Here is an 18,014-nt window from a genome sequence, read left to right as displayed (position 1 = left end):
AAGTTTATAGGTGTTTGTCAATACTGCACCGTGCATGATTTTGAAATTTTACATTATTTTCATAATTTATTTATTGTTTATTATGTTATGTTATGTTTATTTCTTCAACGCAAAAAAAAAACTTCACAACACACAATTCGACAATAGTTACGATAGTTTGTGCTCCATTACGAATAAATAAAATCGTGTGATATGATGATCAATTTCACCATTCTAATCAATTACACCCGATTTTACGGTACTTAAGTCGTTTGCATAAACGATGTATGTAGTGTGCGTAACCATAAAAGTGTCTCAATAACCAAATTTTTGAAGCACGGATTATTTTCCAACAAATAAAATGAAACCAAATAAAAAAGATAATATAAATTTTAATTGTATTAGCAATGCAATTCATTTACCAGCTATTATTCATCCGAAACAGATCAATCGAATCATTATATTCTTTTCTACAAAGAAAGTTGAAATGACGTGGGTTTCTGTTTGATGGTTATTAGAAACAATTTGATACATAGGTTACGAACGCGAGCTCTTCAGGTTCTTTATTGTTGATAAGGTATATATAGGTTTGCTTGAACATTCATTGAACGGTATGAGAGGCCTTCCCATGGCAGCCTTTGCAGCCGAACTGGAAAACAATGTATCGTTAATTATCTGAATGCGCGAAAGCTAAGCTGGCTTTGCTAATCAGTCGGAGTTTTGCTTCACAAAAATATCGTATGATCTTCCACATTTAGCCCATTTTTAGTGTATTTTGCAAACAATAAAATTTGCAAAACGTCTTTAGCTTGTTCTCAAATATCTGGGAGAAAGAATCAGTGCCATAACAACTTTATATGAAATCCACAACATGTTTTTTTTTGTGCGATTACGTAGATCGGCAGAATATTATTGCTCGAAACAGTCTTTATTGATGATTGTGGCAGCATAACCTAAAAATCATAAAATGACATACAATCGGCAAACATATGCAGCTGGAATCACTTTCAGAATTAAAAAAATACTTCAAATTATATTTTAAAGTGAATTTCAGAGAGGTACTTTGAGGTACTTTTTGTATGGGCTAGAAGAAGATAGGAGTTTAAATTTTCTACTGTATTAAAGAGCTTATTCTTCAGAAGCATCTTTTTTTCAATTTTTATAATATACCGTAGTGCATCAATACCCGGACGCTTAAGGTACCACAAGTGTCCCAACTTCAATATGAACGTGTTATTTTACAAAACCCTCAATGTAATATTGCTTCATAGATTGTTTCAAGCAAGATCTTCACGAAAGTGATGAAATTTTCGTTAAAATTCTTGATTTTAACACAAAAACTAATCAAATATTGAAGCATGTCTTGTCTACAAATCCGGACACCTTAGGCAAATGATGTCTTTAATTCCGGACACTTTTGGATCGAAATCCGGACAATGGTGTTATAGCATGCAATATCAGTTGAATTCTAATGAAAATAATATCAACACGCAATTAAATTCTGAACATTCACTATACTATCCATAGTTGTTTTTCAAGTTTTCATTTTTTTTGACGTAGGACTACGTCTTTGTTTTCTATATTGGGGTGCACTTTAAAAGTACGGAAAATGAGACATGTAACGAAATTAGGGGAGATTTTGAACGTTAATAACTCAGTTGTTTATGAACCAATTATTACGATTTTAGTATCATTCGATCAGAAATGTATCTACGCATCGTTAGTAATATATCCGATAAGTGAATTTTGTTGTTAAACTATTGAAAATTTGTTAAATGTTGACCCCTTTCTTATCCAACCAATCACGTTCGAGCACTTTTCGACGGTGTCGCTTCCCATTATAAAAGCAAACGGGTCCCTGCTTCTTCCCTCAGTCTTCTTTTTGCGGTCGGACTGTGAGCACGGTCGGGCGAGTCATTCTCGCTTTGCTTTTGCACCCGCGTCACAGTCCAATTTGTGTCGTCGGAAGAGGAAGACGCAAGATTGATTTGCGGCGGCGATGACGATGGCTTGGGCGCTTCTCCGAGCGGCAAACTACTGCCACTCGGAGAAGCGTCCAAGCCATCGTCATCGCCGCCGCAAATTTATCCGCGCTCCCAGATTTCGACTCGTGATAAATTCAGCATCGGTGGTCAAGAAGCAAGCCCGATAGGAACCAGATACCAGAAGCTCCCAGAGTTGCTGATCCGAGGAGCTGCTGCTAATCGAGCGTCGAATTGCTCGAGTTTCCAGATTTTGACACGTGCCCGTGGATCCACTACCTGTTGCTGTTTGCGTTGAGGATTTCCCGTTTGACCATGGCAATCAAGTGATAACTTCCCGCAGTGCTATTTATCTGCCATCGGACCTTGTCAGGACCATCAAAAGTGTGGAAAAGAGTTGAAGGAATAATATTTCCGACCTTATTAGATCTTATATTTCTCAATCAATCTCGCAGCTTCATACAAAATTTAATTTGTTATGAATAATTGACTATTCGTGGACGCTGCTGCTGTGCCGTCGGGGTGAGTGCTCAACATTTCACTTCAAAAGCACGGAAAATGAGACATGTAACGAAATTAGGGGAGATTTTGAAATAACTCAGTTGTTTATGAACCAATTATTACGATTTTAGTATCATTCGATCAGAAATGTATCTACGCATCGTTAGTAATATATCCGATAAGTGAATTTTGTTGTTAAACTATTGAAAATTTGATAAATGTTGACCCCTTTCTAATCCAACCAATCACGTTGGAGCACTTTTCGACGGTGTCGCTTCCCACTATAAAAGCAAATGGTTCCTGCTTCTTCCCTCAGTCTTCTTTTTGCGGTCGAACTGTGAACATGACCGGGCGAGTCATTCTCGCTTTGCTTTTGCATCCGCGTCACAGTCCAATTTGTGTCGTCGGAAGAGGAAGACGCAAGATTGATTTGCGGTGGCGATGACGATGGCTTGGGCGCTTCTCCGAGCGGCGAACTACTGCCGCTCGGAGAAGCGTCCAAGCCATCGTCATCGCCGCCGCAAATTTATCCGCGCTCCCAGATTTCGACTCGTGATCGGTGGTCCAGAAGCAAGCCCGTTAGGAACCAGAAACCAGAAGCCCCCAGAGTTGCTGTCCAAGGAGATGTTGCTAATCGAGCGTCGGACTGGTGAAATCGCGCAAGCTTTCAAGAGTGAGCATCGTTTCCTGATTTCGACTTGTGGCCGGGGATCCAATACCCGTTGCTGTTGTGCGCCATCCACGAACCATGGCAATCAACTGATCAATCCCGCAGTGCTATTTATCTGTGACCGCATCGAGGCTAAGAAAGCCATCGGCCCTTGTCAGGGCCATCAAATTTGTGGAAAAGAGTTGAAAGAATAATATTTCCGACCTTATTACATCTTTTATTCCTCAATCAATCTCACAGTTTCGTACAAAATTTAATTTGTCATGAATAACTGATGGCACGACAATTTGAGACTATTCTTGGACGCCTTGCTGTGCCGTCGAGGTGAGTGCTCAACATTTCACAACGAATGTAAACTAGAGTGGCATTTCCAACAGTGTCTTTGATTTGTCATATTTTATGGGAGCATTTCGATTATGAAAATTATCACATGTAACAAAATTGCGTCATATTTAGAGTGGTTTTGAAGAGAAATTCTGATAGAACAATTTTCATCATTTTGGCACGCATTAATCAGAAATTCATACAAAAGAAAACTATTGATTATCTATAGCTATCTATAGAATATTTAGTAAATGTCAACCCTTCCAACTATTCATGTTCGACCAATTTCTCACGCATTATCATTTTTCGCAATTTTCAAGTAATTCTAAGCCCAGCACATTATTGGCACATACCCATTTTCCAGATTGGTCGACTAGAAGAGAAGAGCACGAATGGGAGGAGCATCATCTGCTAATCTAAGGGATTAAAGCATGCTTCCTTCGCCGGATTCGGTTTCATTCCATTTTTGCTTTCGAGCTGGTAAGAGCTTCTCCGAACCTGCTTAGCGAGGAGCACCTCGTAGCCAGAAGCCTGCTGAGCTGTTGATCAGCATCTGGTTTATGAGATTTCAGCTCGTGATAAACTCATCTGTGGTGCATTCAAGAATCAAGCCCGTTAGGCATCATTACTACTATTATTAGACAAATCGAGCTTTCGGCTTGTAGTATCGCGCAAGATTTCAAACTTAAGCTACGTTTTCAGTTTTCGATTTCAGCCGTGTGATCTAATACCTGTTGCTGATGTGTGCCATCCACACCACGAAACATTCACCTGGCTCGTCTTATAAGCAGAGAACTTATACAAATTTCTACACTTGCGTTGGGGATTCTTCGTTTAACCATGGCAATCAACTGATAACATCCTGTAGTGCGATTCATCTATGACAGCATCCGAGCTAACAAAGCCTTTGGCTCTTTTCAGGGCCACCAAATGTGTGTAAGAGAGTTAACAGAGTAATATTTCAGACTTTATTTATCACATTGCCAAGCAATGAATAATATTTCTCTCAAACCATAGGATCAACAAAGCGATGACTGAAGCTTTCATTATAACCCTCGAATAACTTCCTATAGACACATTGCTGTTAAATATTCTTTAATTAGAATTACTTTGATTTTGCTTCAGCATGCTGAACAAGCCTCAATCACTACTGTTCTTTCCAATGCTACCTTATATTTCATAGGAGGTTACTAATATAATTTCAAAATGATCAACCTGAAGTGAAATTTCATATTTTCATAGATAAACATGACGAATTCATCGGATAAAGATAATGTATATTTGGGACATGATTAAACGTACATTTGGCTGCAAATCGTTATATGCATAAATATTTACTAAAGTTTCGAGCACTGAAAACAGTATGAAGTCAAAACGAGCAACAAGAACGACATCAAATTCAGTTAAATTAACCATCGTGGTCCTACGTCACCAGTTCGTACAACCCCATAGGGATGTACCCTTATAGTTTTTCCTTCGGGAATCTCATTAACACCAGTAAAACGGAGGTCCATTTCGCGATGTCCGGATTTAAAACATTGGCTCTTAATCCCGGACAGTCTTTTTACTCACTGATAAATGTATATTTCCAACATATTTAATGATAGTGGAGTCACCGAACTTCAAAAATATATCTTTTTAAACAGTTTTACATGAAACATTCTATAAAAATATATTTTACTAACTTTCACTTCAAACAAACGTTGTTCGCGCCGTAATCGATCGTTCAACTCGAGTTGAAGATAAATCGCGACGAAATGACGTCCGACGTGAACGACTTATTTATTTCTATTTTTAATATTTATTTGACAATGGTTACTAGATTAGAAATAAATGTAAAATGATCAGCATTGTTCATAAAAAAGGGGATGTATAAAACCCATACGTATAATCACTTAATTTTAACTGTAATTATTTGATATAATTAAAGTGTCCGGATATTGATACCGTCCGGATTTTGATTAAACCACGGTATCTCAGAAAATTAGATGGAATGACTCCTACTTACTTGTTTCAACACGATCCATAACGATTTTCACTTTGAAAGTATGATTAGGATGGGAATAATGCGAATTAAAAAGGGATAAGATTGACACAAAAACAATGAATAATACTTAACGATGAAACAACTTGTCAATACGTGGGGTTTTGGGTTGTTTTGGTAAGCGCACGAACTTTCTAGTATCTGTACTACACGCTCTAAACATATTTCAACATTATGGCTTACTTGATTCTTTCGTTCGGTAGATCGAACTGCATTTCCCGATCAACTCCTGTCCAAACTGGTTCGGTGGTTTGCTCGACAGTGCGGCGACTTCATCTGAGTAGGACTCTCGTTGTACCAACTTGAAGATAGCGATTTCAGCGGCTTTGAGTTCGACTTCTTGAAGTGATGTTTGGCTGTTTCTTGGCTGAATTGTCCAGAAACCGGAGAGCGTAGGCTGTTGCATGATGTAACCGATCCCACGAGATGAACCGGTCAATGTCTATTAGTGGCTCAAATGAACAGTGGACCAGAATTGCTGCGCGCATCTCTTCCGAAGTAGCGGTCACTGGTTCCTTAAAACGAGATCACTTATCTTCCGATAGTCGCAGAAAGTCGGGGCCCTTCAACCAATTGCTGTTGTGGTCGAAGTAAGGGCCGCTGTCCCATTTGGTCGCTTCATCTGCCGGGTTTGATTTCGATGGAACCCACCGCCACTCGTTTGCCGTTGTGTGAAGGATACGAACTATCGGTAATTTCTGGGATCCACTTTAATCCAGGACAATGCGGTTCTGGAGTCCGTCCAGAACACCGTCTTGGAAATGGGAATGTTGTGATTTTCCTTTACGAACCTGCCCCAGTGCATACCTAAAACACATCCTTGTAGTTCGATACTGGGAATAGACCACGGCTTCAGTGGAACGACCTTTGATTTGGCGGCGATTAAAACACACTGCGGGTCTCGATTCTCGTCGAATGTGCGCAAACAGATTGCACAGGAGTACGCTACCTCGCTGGCGTCGACGAATACATGGAATTCGGAGTTGTCGTAGGTATTCTGATTGGCGTGTTGGAAATAACATCTGGGAATTCTGGCTGAAGCGATGTACCAAGCATCTGTACCCATCGCAGCCAATTTACGTAGACGTCTGTACTGACTTGCTCGTCCCAATCCGTGTCTTTGCGCCAATACCTTTCCATGTAGGGGAACTGGGGGTAATATGCCCAGTGGGGGTGAGATGCGCCACCTCGAAAACATGAGAAGACAGGGTTATTAACTTTATTTTAACGCATTTTTAGTTGTATTATTCAATAACAAGCTCCTCAAATGAAATTCACGAATGGATATGCTGTATATTTCTTCAAAACCGAATAAAAAAAAAACTCTCCATTTTGATGCAATTTTCTCAACGCTTGTCGTAAGGTCTTGCAGGCCTCTAGTAATGAATTTTTATATAACCTTTATACCCACTTCAATAAAAATTATCCTTCTTATCGCCTGATTAAAAAAAACTTTAAAATAAATTTATTTTTCACAAAAAAACACTGTTTTATAACATAAGTTTAAATGGGGTAAATTGCCCCACCATGGTGACAAAGAATCAGTATGTTCACTGTCAGTGCTGGCAGATTTGCCATATATTTATTTTTGCTACTCAAAGATGTACTATTCATCAACAACAAACTATCTTCTTTGAAACTCACTGCATTTAATATTCATCAAACTATCAATAAAGCATTATATAACAGCATGTATCTTTTCCAACCATATCCGTGAAAATTAATATTGAACTTCATTTAAACATTGAAAAATAAAACAATGTCACGAAAAAATAGCAAATCTGCTAGCACTGCATTTAGACGGCTCTGCAGAAAAAGGTGTAAACAAACAAAGTTGAAATAAAAGTTCGTCAGTGCGGTATCCAAAATGCCTCGAAAATACATCCGGAAGTCCACTAGGCGTTCCTGGTCCGTCGGAAAATTGTCGGATGCTGTGAGAGCTGTCCAGCAAGGACTGCCCAAACGTAAGGTATCGGAAATATACGGAATTCCACGGAAAACTCTCTCACGATACATGGCTATCGCAGCCAGCGGATCTAACCTGGAATATTCCGTGATTGGAAGCTTTCCTTCGGTGTTTAGCAGTGCCCAAGAACAGGAGCTGGTCAAGCACATTACGGACATGAGTAGTTATGGAACCGGCTTGTCTAGACACGACGTAAGAAATCTTGCTTACCAATTGGCGGAGAGAAAACACATCAAACATCGTTTCTGTCACGAAACGGAACTGGCAGGACGCGACTGGCTTGATGGGTTTTTGAAGAGGCACCCAGAATTGTCGCTCAGGAAGCCGGAAGCTACTTCTCTTGCTCGCCTGAAAGGATTCAATCGTAGCAGCGTTGGACGTTTTTTTGAACTTCTCACTACAAACAACGGCAGCTGTCAATATCCACCAAGTCGGATTTGGAACGCCGATGAAACGGGTTTCAGCACGGTGAGTCAATTTTGAACTTCGATTAAACTTATTTTACTCATAAACATACATTTCAGGTGCCTACCAGGAGTGTGAAGGTATTGGCGAAAAAAGGAGTTCGGCAGGTTCCCGGAGTATCATCCGGCGAGAGAGGGGTCAACACTACCGCAATTATGGCCATGTCAGCAAGCGGACAGTATCTGGCTCCGATGCTCATATTTCCTCGAAAGCGAATGAATGATGCACTAAAGCTGGGTGCACCACCGGAGACGATTTTTGCGTGTAATGGGAATGGATGGAGCACAACAACAACTTGTTCCATGTGGTTCGACCATTTTTTATCAGTAGCTCGTCCGACGCAGGATGCGCCCGTGTTACTAATCCTTGATGGGCATTCGAGCCACACAAGAAACTTGGACATGATTGAAAAGGCCAGACAGAATCATGTGAAGATCCTGTCGATTCCACCACATACGTCTCATAAACTGCAACCGTTAGATGTTGCTTTTATGGGACCGTTGAAATCAAACTACTCGAAAGCTGTTAACAGTTTCTTGAAGAAAAATCCAGGGAAAACAGTTACCATCTACAACGTAGCAGCTTTGATAAACGAAGCATTCACCGCGAGTGCATCTATTTCAACGGCGAAGAACGGATTTCGAGCAACTGGTATCTACCCTCTCAACCCTCAGGTTTTCTCCGAGGAGGATTTTGCACCAGCAGATCATTTTATCCGTGACAACGAATCCGAAACAGCTGAAACTGGGATTCAGTTCAACAAATCAAGCTCCAATGCACAGCAAGACGGTTCAATCGGATTTGAAATTGAAAACTCCGAACCGATTGCTTCATTAACAGATGCGAACGAAATTTTGGTGTTGGATCCTGCTGAGTATTACAGTCTTTCGGATGATGGAACCGTTACGATTCATCATATCACCTCTGAAGACAATCTCGCTTCAGAATGCAACATAGCTCCAACAAGTGGTGTGGTTCAAAACATGTCGGGATATGAAGTGAACATGGAAAAGCTTCACGAGCCATCGAATACTTTGCTATTGGATTCAACTAGCTCTCACGGTGTGATTGCTGTTAGTACCGATCCACCCACCAACGGTTACCCATCGGTATCGACAACAGCTCAAACACTGTTAACCTCGCTGTCTGTAGTTCCACAAGGGGATTCAAGTTGTTATGTTGTAGACAATACAGTTGGAATTGAAAGCATCTCATCGTTTGGCCACATTGAGATCGTTAATAATGATCCAATCAAAGCACCAGATAGTTTTGAGTACGATCCTTCCATTTATTACGGTATTGCTGGAGATGTGACGATTGATTCGATCACCACTGAAAATTATTCCGCATCAGACATCGACGATATTTCAGTATATCACAACTTCAACTACTTCCTTATTGATTCACAACCACATTCGTCGGGTTATGGTTCCAATGCAGAGATGGTCCGACATGAACCATCGGATAATTTGCAATTGGCGTCCTATCGCGATGTGGTCACTGATAACACAGTTATGGCCGACATGACCATCCCGGAGCGACAAATGTTGTACGACAAATCATCAACTGATCCTTCGAATATTCAACCACCGAAGAAGCGAAATAAGAAAACTCATCCAAAACGCCAAACAAAGAAGGAACAATCTGAGGAGCTGACATCGTCACCTTACCGTAAACAGCTCCTGAAAGAAAATGCCTCCAAGGAAATAAAACAAATTAAGAACAAGGGAAAACAGCGAACATCCCGTGCCCGAAAATCAACAAGTCGAAGCAAAATGGAAGATACTTTGTGTTATTATTGCGGAACGCTTTTCAGCATTACAGGAGACGGTGATGGCTGGATGCTTTGCATTCAGTGCCAAAAGTGGTATCATGTTCAATGTTCTAATGATCCTGACGGCATCACATGTGATGTATGCGTTTGAATAAAGTTACTGAATTCGCTACTGGTTTTACATACTGTATGAAATGTAACATAAACAAAAAATAACAATAAATGAAAATGTCTCATGAATTATAAATAATCTGTTTCACTATTATTATGATGCATCTGAAATGAAAGGTCCCTGCCTGTTTGTCTCTTTGTTATTTCTAGTTCTATGTTCTGAATGAGCCCGTTATTCGACTTAGTACTATTATTCAAACCATTCGACTCCAAAATGGCGAAATAAATCTTTGCACACTAGGCTTATGAGGCACACACTTCTCCTTCGTTCTTTTCCCTCTGATTATTTTTGCCTTTTTATAGGGTGCATAGCTTCTAAGGCACTCCCATGAATCACTTTGGCATGGGGGGTTTCTCTCGGCCGAATTGTCTGAAACTTTGCACTGAGAAGCGCTTTAATACGACGCATATTGTGGTAGAATATGCTTTAGCTTTCAAAAAAACCTCACTCCCGAAGTGAATCAAAAGTGCCAAGAATATGCTTCGGCTCCCTACTGCTCCGCGTTGAAAATTGGTTATCCAACATGCAAAGATCAATTTTAGATCAACATCGTCACGTCGCAACTCGATTCTCAATAGTGCGCAGAATACTTAAATACTCACTAGAGCGAAGCGAGTTGCGACGCGGCGAAACTGGCTTTGCATATTGGTTAACATATTCTTCAACGCGAAGTAGTATATACTCTTTGTCAAGTACAAAAATATTAACTACTCGTTCGTTAAATAAAATATCTTACTACACTCGTAAGACATTTATTGTAATAGCTGGTTTTCGAAATTTAAATTTATGTTGGATTCTTGAACTTCTCGAAAACAAACGGACTCTATACCTATCTTATTTTTGCTTTCAACTTTGCTTCATGGCGCGTTTTGACCCGTTGTTGTGGTTCCTTTTGGACGCACATGTGGGCATCTCACCCCAAGTGTTTTGAAAACGTACATTTTGTAAACAATAATACTTTTCGATATTTAATAAGTTTTTTCTACGTTTCTTTTTGAGTGTTTGTTGAAATAATGTAGAGATGTTTAGTATTTTTCGCATGAGCATGAAAACATATCGAAATATATTGTGAAAGTATGAGTTTTGGGTGATTTTCCTTAACATGGGCGTCATACCCCCACTCCCCCTATAATGAAGGGCGAAAGCAATCGAAGTGGATCATAACGCACCGTAGAACTTATCTCTTCGTTGGTCTAGTGGCTGTTCAAATCAACGTCTGAACCTCTTCGCTCATTTGGTTGGAAAAGCTCAGTTCATCGGTTGACGAACTCCATAGCATACCTTTCTGTTTTTACTCTGTCGAACAGGTTCAGCTGCTTATCTGCCTCAGGCTGCACTTCACCCAGTTGCTGTAGAACCAGGCTGCTGTTCGACTGCCAATTATGCAGATGAGCGGTTCCACAGAAAATTATAACTTAGAAACGGGTTGTCCGATCAGTTTGGTGCCTTCCGCAAAGTTGTAGGTTATTGTTGGGACTATCTGGAAAAAAATATACACTGTAAAAAAAATGTTGTAATTTTTTATATATTGAAAATAAAGCTTAAAAATCAATTTTCTCAAAAATGGTTTTTTTGATTTTTTTTTTAATTTTTTATATGTTAAAGAAGACAAAAATTGAAGTCTTTTGCACAGTGGGTCAAGATGGAGAAATCATGGACAAAAAAGTTATGATTTTTTGAAAATAGGTGAATTTTTGAAAATGGTCATAATAAACTTTTTAAATATTTTTAAACTCGATTTTATGAAAGTACGCAAAATTTACAACAAAAAAGGTATAAGAAAAATCAGGCTAACTTTTGCCGTTTTAAAGATACAGCGATTTTAATACAAAATTATAATATAATTTTCAATTTTCGGTCATTATAATACAGTGATACCTCCATGAGTCGATGTTCCATGACTCGATATCGACTCATGGAACCATACTAGAAACAAAATTTCATGGCTACTATGATGGTCCCTAGAAGCAGCTTTCCAAAGGATTGCTGTTCCATTGCTCGATATTTCCATGAGTCGATGGTTCCTTCAATATCGACTCTTGGAGGTTTCACTGTATAACTTAGAAACGGTTTGTCCGATCAGTTTGGAGTCTTCCGCAAAGTTTTAGGTTATTGTTGGGACTATCTGGAAAAAAATATACACTGTAAAAAAATGTTGTAATTTTTTATATATCGAAAATATAGCTTAAAAATCAATTTTCTCAAAAATTTTTGATTTTTTTTATATGTAAAGTAGACAAAAAATGAAGTCTTTTGCACAGTGGGTCAAGATGGAGAAATCATGGACAAAAAAGTTATGATTTTTTTAAAAAAGGTTGATTTTCAATATGGTCTAAATAAACTTTTGAATGCTTTTCGACCCGATTTTATGAAAGTACGCAAAATTTTCAACAAAAAAGGTATATGAGAAAATTTTGCTAATTGCTACCGAAACATTTGAAAAGTTTATTATGACCATTTTCAACAAATTCACCTTTTTTTTTAATCATAACTTTTTTGTCCATGATTTCTCCATCTTGACCCACTGTGCAAAAGACTTCATTTTTTGTCTACTTCAACATATAAAAAAATAATAAAATCAAAATACGATTTTTGAGAAAATTGATTTTTAAGCTTTATTTTCGATATATAAAAAATTACAACATTTTTTTTACAGTGTATATTTTTTCCAGATAGTCCCAACAATAACCTAAAACTTTGCGGAAGGCACCAAACTGATCGGACAAACCGTTTCTAAGTTATGATTTTTTGAAAATTATTAAGGGTTTTTTTCTTAGGCCCTTCTCAAAAGTAAGGCTAGAGTCAAAATGGCGAGCCGATGATGCAAAAAGGCATTTTTGGGCATAAAGAAAGCATGTCCAAAATTTCATCCAAATCAAAAATTACAAAAGTAAACCGACATTCGAATTCAAATGGAACCGCTCTTATACTTACAGAACAATTATAACATATTGTATGTGTAATCAACTATGATTGTGATATTTCTTTCGAAATTTTGAATAAATGACCCAGGGGACCTTTGCCGATGATTCAGTTTACTGCTTGTTCGTTAAAAATAAATGGAGTTTTTAAATAACCATGGTAAATAGAGAAATAAAATGAACAGATATTTGCGAACAAATAATAATGAGATCACTTTTTTCATTTTTATGTTTTGTCCTTCAGGAAAGAAGACATTTAAACAACGAATCTTCTAATACTATTTTCAAAAAGTCTTCTAAGGCCAACAGCCCTTTTAACCTTAACCAGGAGTTTGGTCAAAATAAAACTTATCCTTGATAAATTAAATGTGTTAAAATTCAGATATTTTTCACTGAAAACTATTCAGAGCAATTAAGAAAGCTTATACTGGAAGATATTTTGAAAAAATCAGCAGAAAACCTGTTACAAAGTAATCGCAAAAATATATATGATAAGGTGGCAAGTTGTATGTCCAAAATGGGCTGTTTTCTTATACATATGAGACTCCAAATTTCCATATAAACGTGTCTTACTGACGAATTTCAGAAGATTCGGCCTACAAAACCCGACCACAACGAAGCGAACAAAACAGTCGAAATAAATAGGCTCCCCTATTTGTTTTTCTATTTAATTAATTTCAATGCTATTAATATTTGTCGTTGATCAAAATTCAAGAAGACATATTTTTCTAATATCTTTAATTTGCTTCAACGATAAAATAAGTTCAATAATGCTAACATGAATTGTGGCTATAGCATTCTAATAAAAAAAAACTGAAGTCTACGTTAAAAACAGTTAATTAGGAGAAATTCAAACTAAAAAAATATTGGAAAGATTTCACCTTTTAAAATTGGTTTTTAAATCAAATTTTTAGTAGTTTAAAGCTGCATACAAATTTGAGATTGTTCAACTTTAACAATTTACAACATCTGAATACAATGAGCCATATAAGGCATCATTATAAATGTGGCGAAAAGCGAGATTTGTTAACACATTTAAGCATGAAAAAACTTTACCTTTACTTCTTGGCATCATCAAATGCCATATGGACTTATAATTGGTAAAAATTAAGCAATCGATCATCACCTCGCAGACAGGAAACACATGAATCGAATTTAGCTGACTCCTTTATGCCTTCAACATACTACGGCTCAGCCTCAACTGTGAAAGCATTAGAACATCCTATTAGCACGTAATCCTGTTAAGAGTGAATTTCCTTCCGTCCGACGGAGAGAAAAAACGTCCCAGAATCGTGCACCCGATTCAAATAATACACCCGACACTGGCAAACGGCAACCGAAACCTTTTACGAAATCCATTCATCGAATCCAATTTGATCCAGGTTGACAAACAATCACGATTCCATTCCAAGCTCCGGAGGGCCGATCCAATCCAACGGAGAGCGATCGATCATCGTTTGATAAATAGATTTCGTACGCTGCTGGCTTGGCAGTTTAATACCGTGAAACGGTGTATCTTTGATAATGCAACATTGAAGTATTCACATATTGGTATTGCCCTTGCAACAATGGAATTTGTTAAAGTTTCAAGAGTATTATCAATCGTAAGTTTTGTTTGCAAAGAAATGTTACCATCAACATGTATGTTTCAAATGTATTCCAGTCGGCTCGTAAATAATTGAAAATGGAGCTGATAGGATTGAGAATCGCTTCATGGGATATTTGAAATGTAACAGGGACATGATCAGAATCAAAATCAGCATGAGTAATCAGTGGGCTACAAAGATGACTGGAGTCGGTTAAGACCAAATCAATCGTAGATGGGTTTACAGAAGAGGAAAAACAAGTAGGGCTATCAGGGTATTGAATTGAGAAATATCCTGAAGAGCACTCATCAAATAAAATTCTGCCGTTGGAATTACTTTGCGAATTATTCCATGACTAATGTTTGACATCAAAGTCACCAATGACAACAAATTTTGACTTATTGCGAGTCAATTTACGCAAGTCAGTCTGGCGCAATTTAACTTGCTGCCTAGTGCATTGAAAAAGCAAATAGGCAGCTATGAAAGTATATTTACCAAGCTGTGTTTCAACAGAAACACCTAAAGTTTCAAAAACTTTTATTTCAAATGACGAAAAAAGTTGATGTATTACTCTCCTATGAATGACGATAGCAACTCCATCACATGCTCTATCCAGTCGATCATTACGATAAACAAAAAAGATACTCTTTTGCGTTTGGACCCAGGTTTCAAATAAGTTTCTGTAATAACTGCTATATGCTGTTAAAACATCAAACGGCTCGTATTTTTCACCATTCCTGTTCAAAATTTAAAAAAAAGGGTCTATTTTAGAAACGATGTACAATAACAATGTTATTAGAAAATTTTACACCCACTTGACCTGCTTCAGTCAAATTTTGTCATGTGAAAATGTCATTCAAATCGATTAAATGATAACAGAGATTTAGCCTACCAAAATGATCATTTATTTTGAAAAATTTTGAAAGTTGGAAACGTATTGTTCAATACTGCATGAACAAATATAGGTCCATTTAACATCTCTCAACATAAAACGATAACTAAGATACCAGTATATGAAAATCAGAGGGGGTTGTGTACAAGACACGACCGCATGACGTTAATTACGCCAATTGATTTTCGGCATTTGAATTTCAGTCGATTGTCATAGTTGCAGCCTTCCTATAGTTCGAAATCTAACACCATATCATGACGGTCGCAACATTTTAGATTTTCAATTGACACCCAGTATATTGCCGTAAGACGTAGTTAACGTCAAAAGAAGAATGCGCAAAGAAGCAGGAATGGGTCTGCTTTTATAGTGCACTTGCCAACCCAAAAGAATCGTGGGTTTGGTTGCGTCCCAGTAAACACAAAATCGTATTTGATAGGGTATAAGAGTACAAATGTGGAGGCGATATACGCGCATGTGCTATAAGGCTGCATACAAAATGTACGTATATAGCCTCCATCTTTATACACTTATATCGTATCATATACGATCGTGTGTTGACTGGGGTAAGAAAGGGGTCGACATTTTCCCAATTTTCGACAGCCTATCGTCAAAAATCGGAAATTTTCTCCATTTGAGTAAAATGTTGTATAAATTTCCGACCAATTGGTGGGAAAATATTGAAAATCTACCGATAAATGGCTGAGTTAATAGTATTCAAAATCTTACATAATTTCGTGACGGCCGCATTATTTTAGATTTTCAATTGACACCCAGTATATTGCCGTAAGACGTAGTTAATGTCAAAAAAACGAATTTAGTACTATATCATATAATTCCACTAGGGTCTGTATCTTTCGACAGTAACGCGTATTTCGACCTCAACTTTAAGGCCGTGTTCAGTGTCGTGTACTAGACTCGACTTACCAGTGTTACCATTGTTTGTTTTTAAAATATAAAATTAAATCTTTTTAACATATTGTTGTAATCATCAGATTTTCTTCCAAAAAACTATCAAATTACCCCTCTTTTACGGTACTGCCTCTTTCTCTGATAGCCCGGAGAACTTGCGCCAAGCGAGCGCAAATTTCAAATTTTTGACTCAGAGGGGAATCGACAGGCGAAAAATGAATGAGCAAGCGCGCCTTCCAACCAATCCCCGGGCTTTGTTTGAGATTCCGACTAAACTGAAATCACTCATATTTAGTTTTCACCGCCTGTCATTTAATTTGGATCGCAGCAATGGATGGCAGAACACGACGGGCATGAATAGCGATGAGAAAGAGCCAACATAAAGCACTGTTCAAATAAGGAGGGAATCTCTGCTGCAACAAAACGTGTTACAAAAAACGGGGAGATCTCTATCGCTGATCTTGTTATAAACGCCTTTCTTGCTTGTGGAATGGGAAAGGGACGAACTTCTTGGCTTAAGAAGCCGTGTGGGAAACCCAAAGTCGATGCGTTGTTCGCACATCCCATAGTAATACTTTGAATCAGATTTTGGGCGTTGGCTGCAATTCCTGATGTCAGAAGCAGCAGGGGAACAAGTCTGAATGTGATACGTCAATTCTCTTAAAATTATGACTGCTATTTCATATTAGAATCCAATCCAAAGTTTTATTCAAAATATGTTGCGTAAAATTCCAGTGTAAAGTTTGCATCACCAGATGACCATGTCTTCCAATAAATTCCTATTTGCAGCACATGGAAAGCATACATTCTTCTCGAAGTTCGAAACGAAATGTCACCTAGATGTTAATTCGACGAGCAATTATGTGACTATAGGCATCCTCCCATGCCATCACTATATGGCAACGGCTGCTCAAACACTTTAATGGCACTCCTCGTGCTGTTACCCAAAAATTTGTTTTACATATTTGTGACAATTCAGATGTCCGATTCCCACGAGAAGCAACTAATTAGCACGATTTAGTGGTATACTGAAATTTATTATTTGGACTGCTAACAGCGAAGGTAACGTTATGTTCATTAGTGGATGAACTGTGCCGATACAGTATATCATCTATGGATAGATTTTCTATCTCAGAAATAACTCGCGTTTTATATAGTAGGTATAGTATTTTTTCAGAATTACTCTGAAATTATTTATACAAATGACCTGAGGCTTTAACCATAATCTGACTGTGCAGAAAGCTAATCAACTTCTTAGTTATGAATGGATCACCATAGCCCTTGAAGGTGCAAAACGTTCTTCAAGCCGGTACTAACGCAAGAAGGGTGCGCGGACAATTCTATTGTTCTATTCTAATTCTAATTTCTAAATCACATCACCCAGCTGGCGCAGATTTCCCTTCCGACATCTTTTTTCCGTTCCCGTCGTCGTTTGGCTAGGAATCAAACATCTTACACCTCAGCTCAAGCACTGCCGTCGCCTCCACCGAGTGTAGTTAGGTGATTTGAACGATAGACACGAATAACAATCTACTTAGGGTCTAGAACTCGCAACGTTCTCGATAACAATCAAACGAGTCACAGCGCTTTTATCAGCATTGGATGTGACGACGACAGGGGAAGGAAACCCGCTCCCCTGGCAGAACTCTAAAAATGGCAGCCTATTCAATGCACCAATAAAAAAGTGAAAATGCTCCACTTATAATTATTGTTATCGTGATAAATAACTCATTTCACTATGTAACAGTTATCGATTTCCCATGGAGCATTTTCATTTTCTCATAATCGCAAAAACCTTTTGCCTTCAAGAACCATAATAATTTTCCTAT

The 18,014-nt window shown here is 38.1% G+C and overlaps 1 protein-coding gene across 1 annotated transcript; it reads left to right on the top strand.

Moving 5' to 3' along the window:
• Positions 1-7,367: 7,367 nt before the first annotated feature.
• LOC110678151 lies at positions 7,368-9,860 on the top strand. The gene is made up of 4 exons (XM_021850772.1): positions 7,368-7,934; positions 7,991-8,195; positions 8,262-9,602; positions 9,748-9,860. The coding sequence occupies exons 1-4, from the start codon at positions 7,368-7,370 to the stop codon at positions 9,858-9,860; spliced, it is 2,226 nt and encodes a 741-aa protein (XP_021706464.1).
• Positions 9,861-18,014: the final 8,154 nt, after the last annotated feature.

The sequence above is a fragment of the Aedes aegypti genome, chromosome 3 (genome assembly GCF_002204515.2).
Source record: "Aedes aegypti strain LVP_AGWG chromosome 3, AaegL5.0 Primary Assembly, whole genome shotgun sequence".
Classification (NCBI taxonomy): Eukaryota; Metazoa; Arthropoda; class Insecta; order Diptera; family Culicidae; genus Aedes; species Aedes aegypti.
Note: the sequence above shows the minus strand (reverse complement) of the source record. Positions and strands in the feature narration are given on the sequence as shown.

What these genes read in the sequence shown, in the direction of transcription:
- LOC110678151 (XM_021850772.1), top strand. Translation starts at nt 7,368, where the DNA reads ATGCCTCGAAAATACATCCGGAAGTCCACTAGGCGTTCCTGGTCCGTC. An exon ending in ATGAAACGGGTTTCAGCACG is followed by an intron (nt 7,935 to 7,990) that starts GTGAGTCAATTT and finishes CATACATTTCAG; the next exon opens with GTGCCTACCAGGAGTGTGAA. An exon ending in ACCGGAGACGATTTTTGCGT is followed by an intron (nt 8,196 to 8,261) that starts GTAATGGGAATG and finishes TTTTATCAGTAG; the next exon opens with CTCGTCCGACGCAGGATGCG.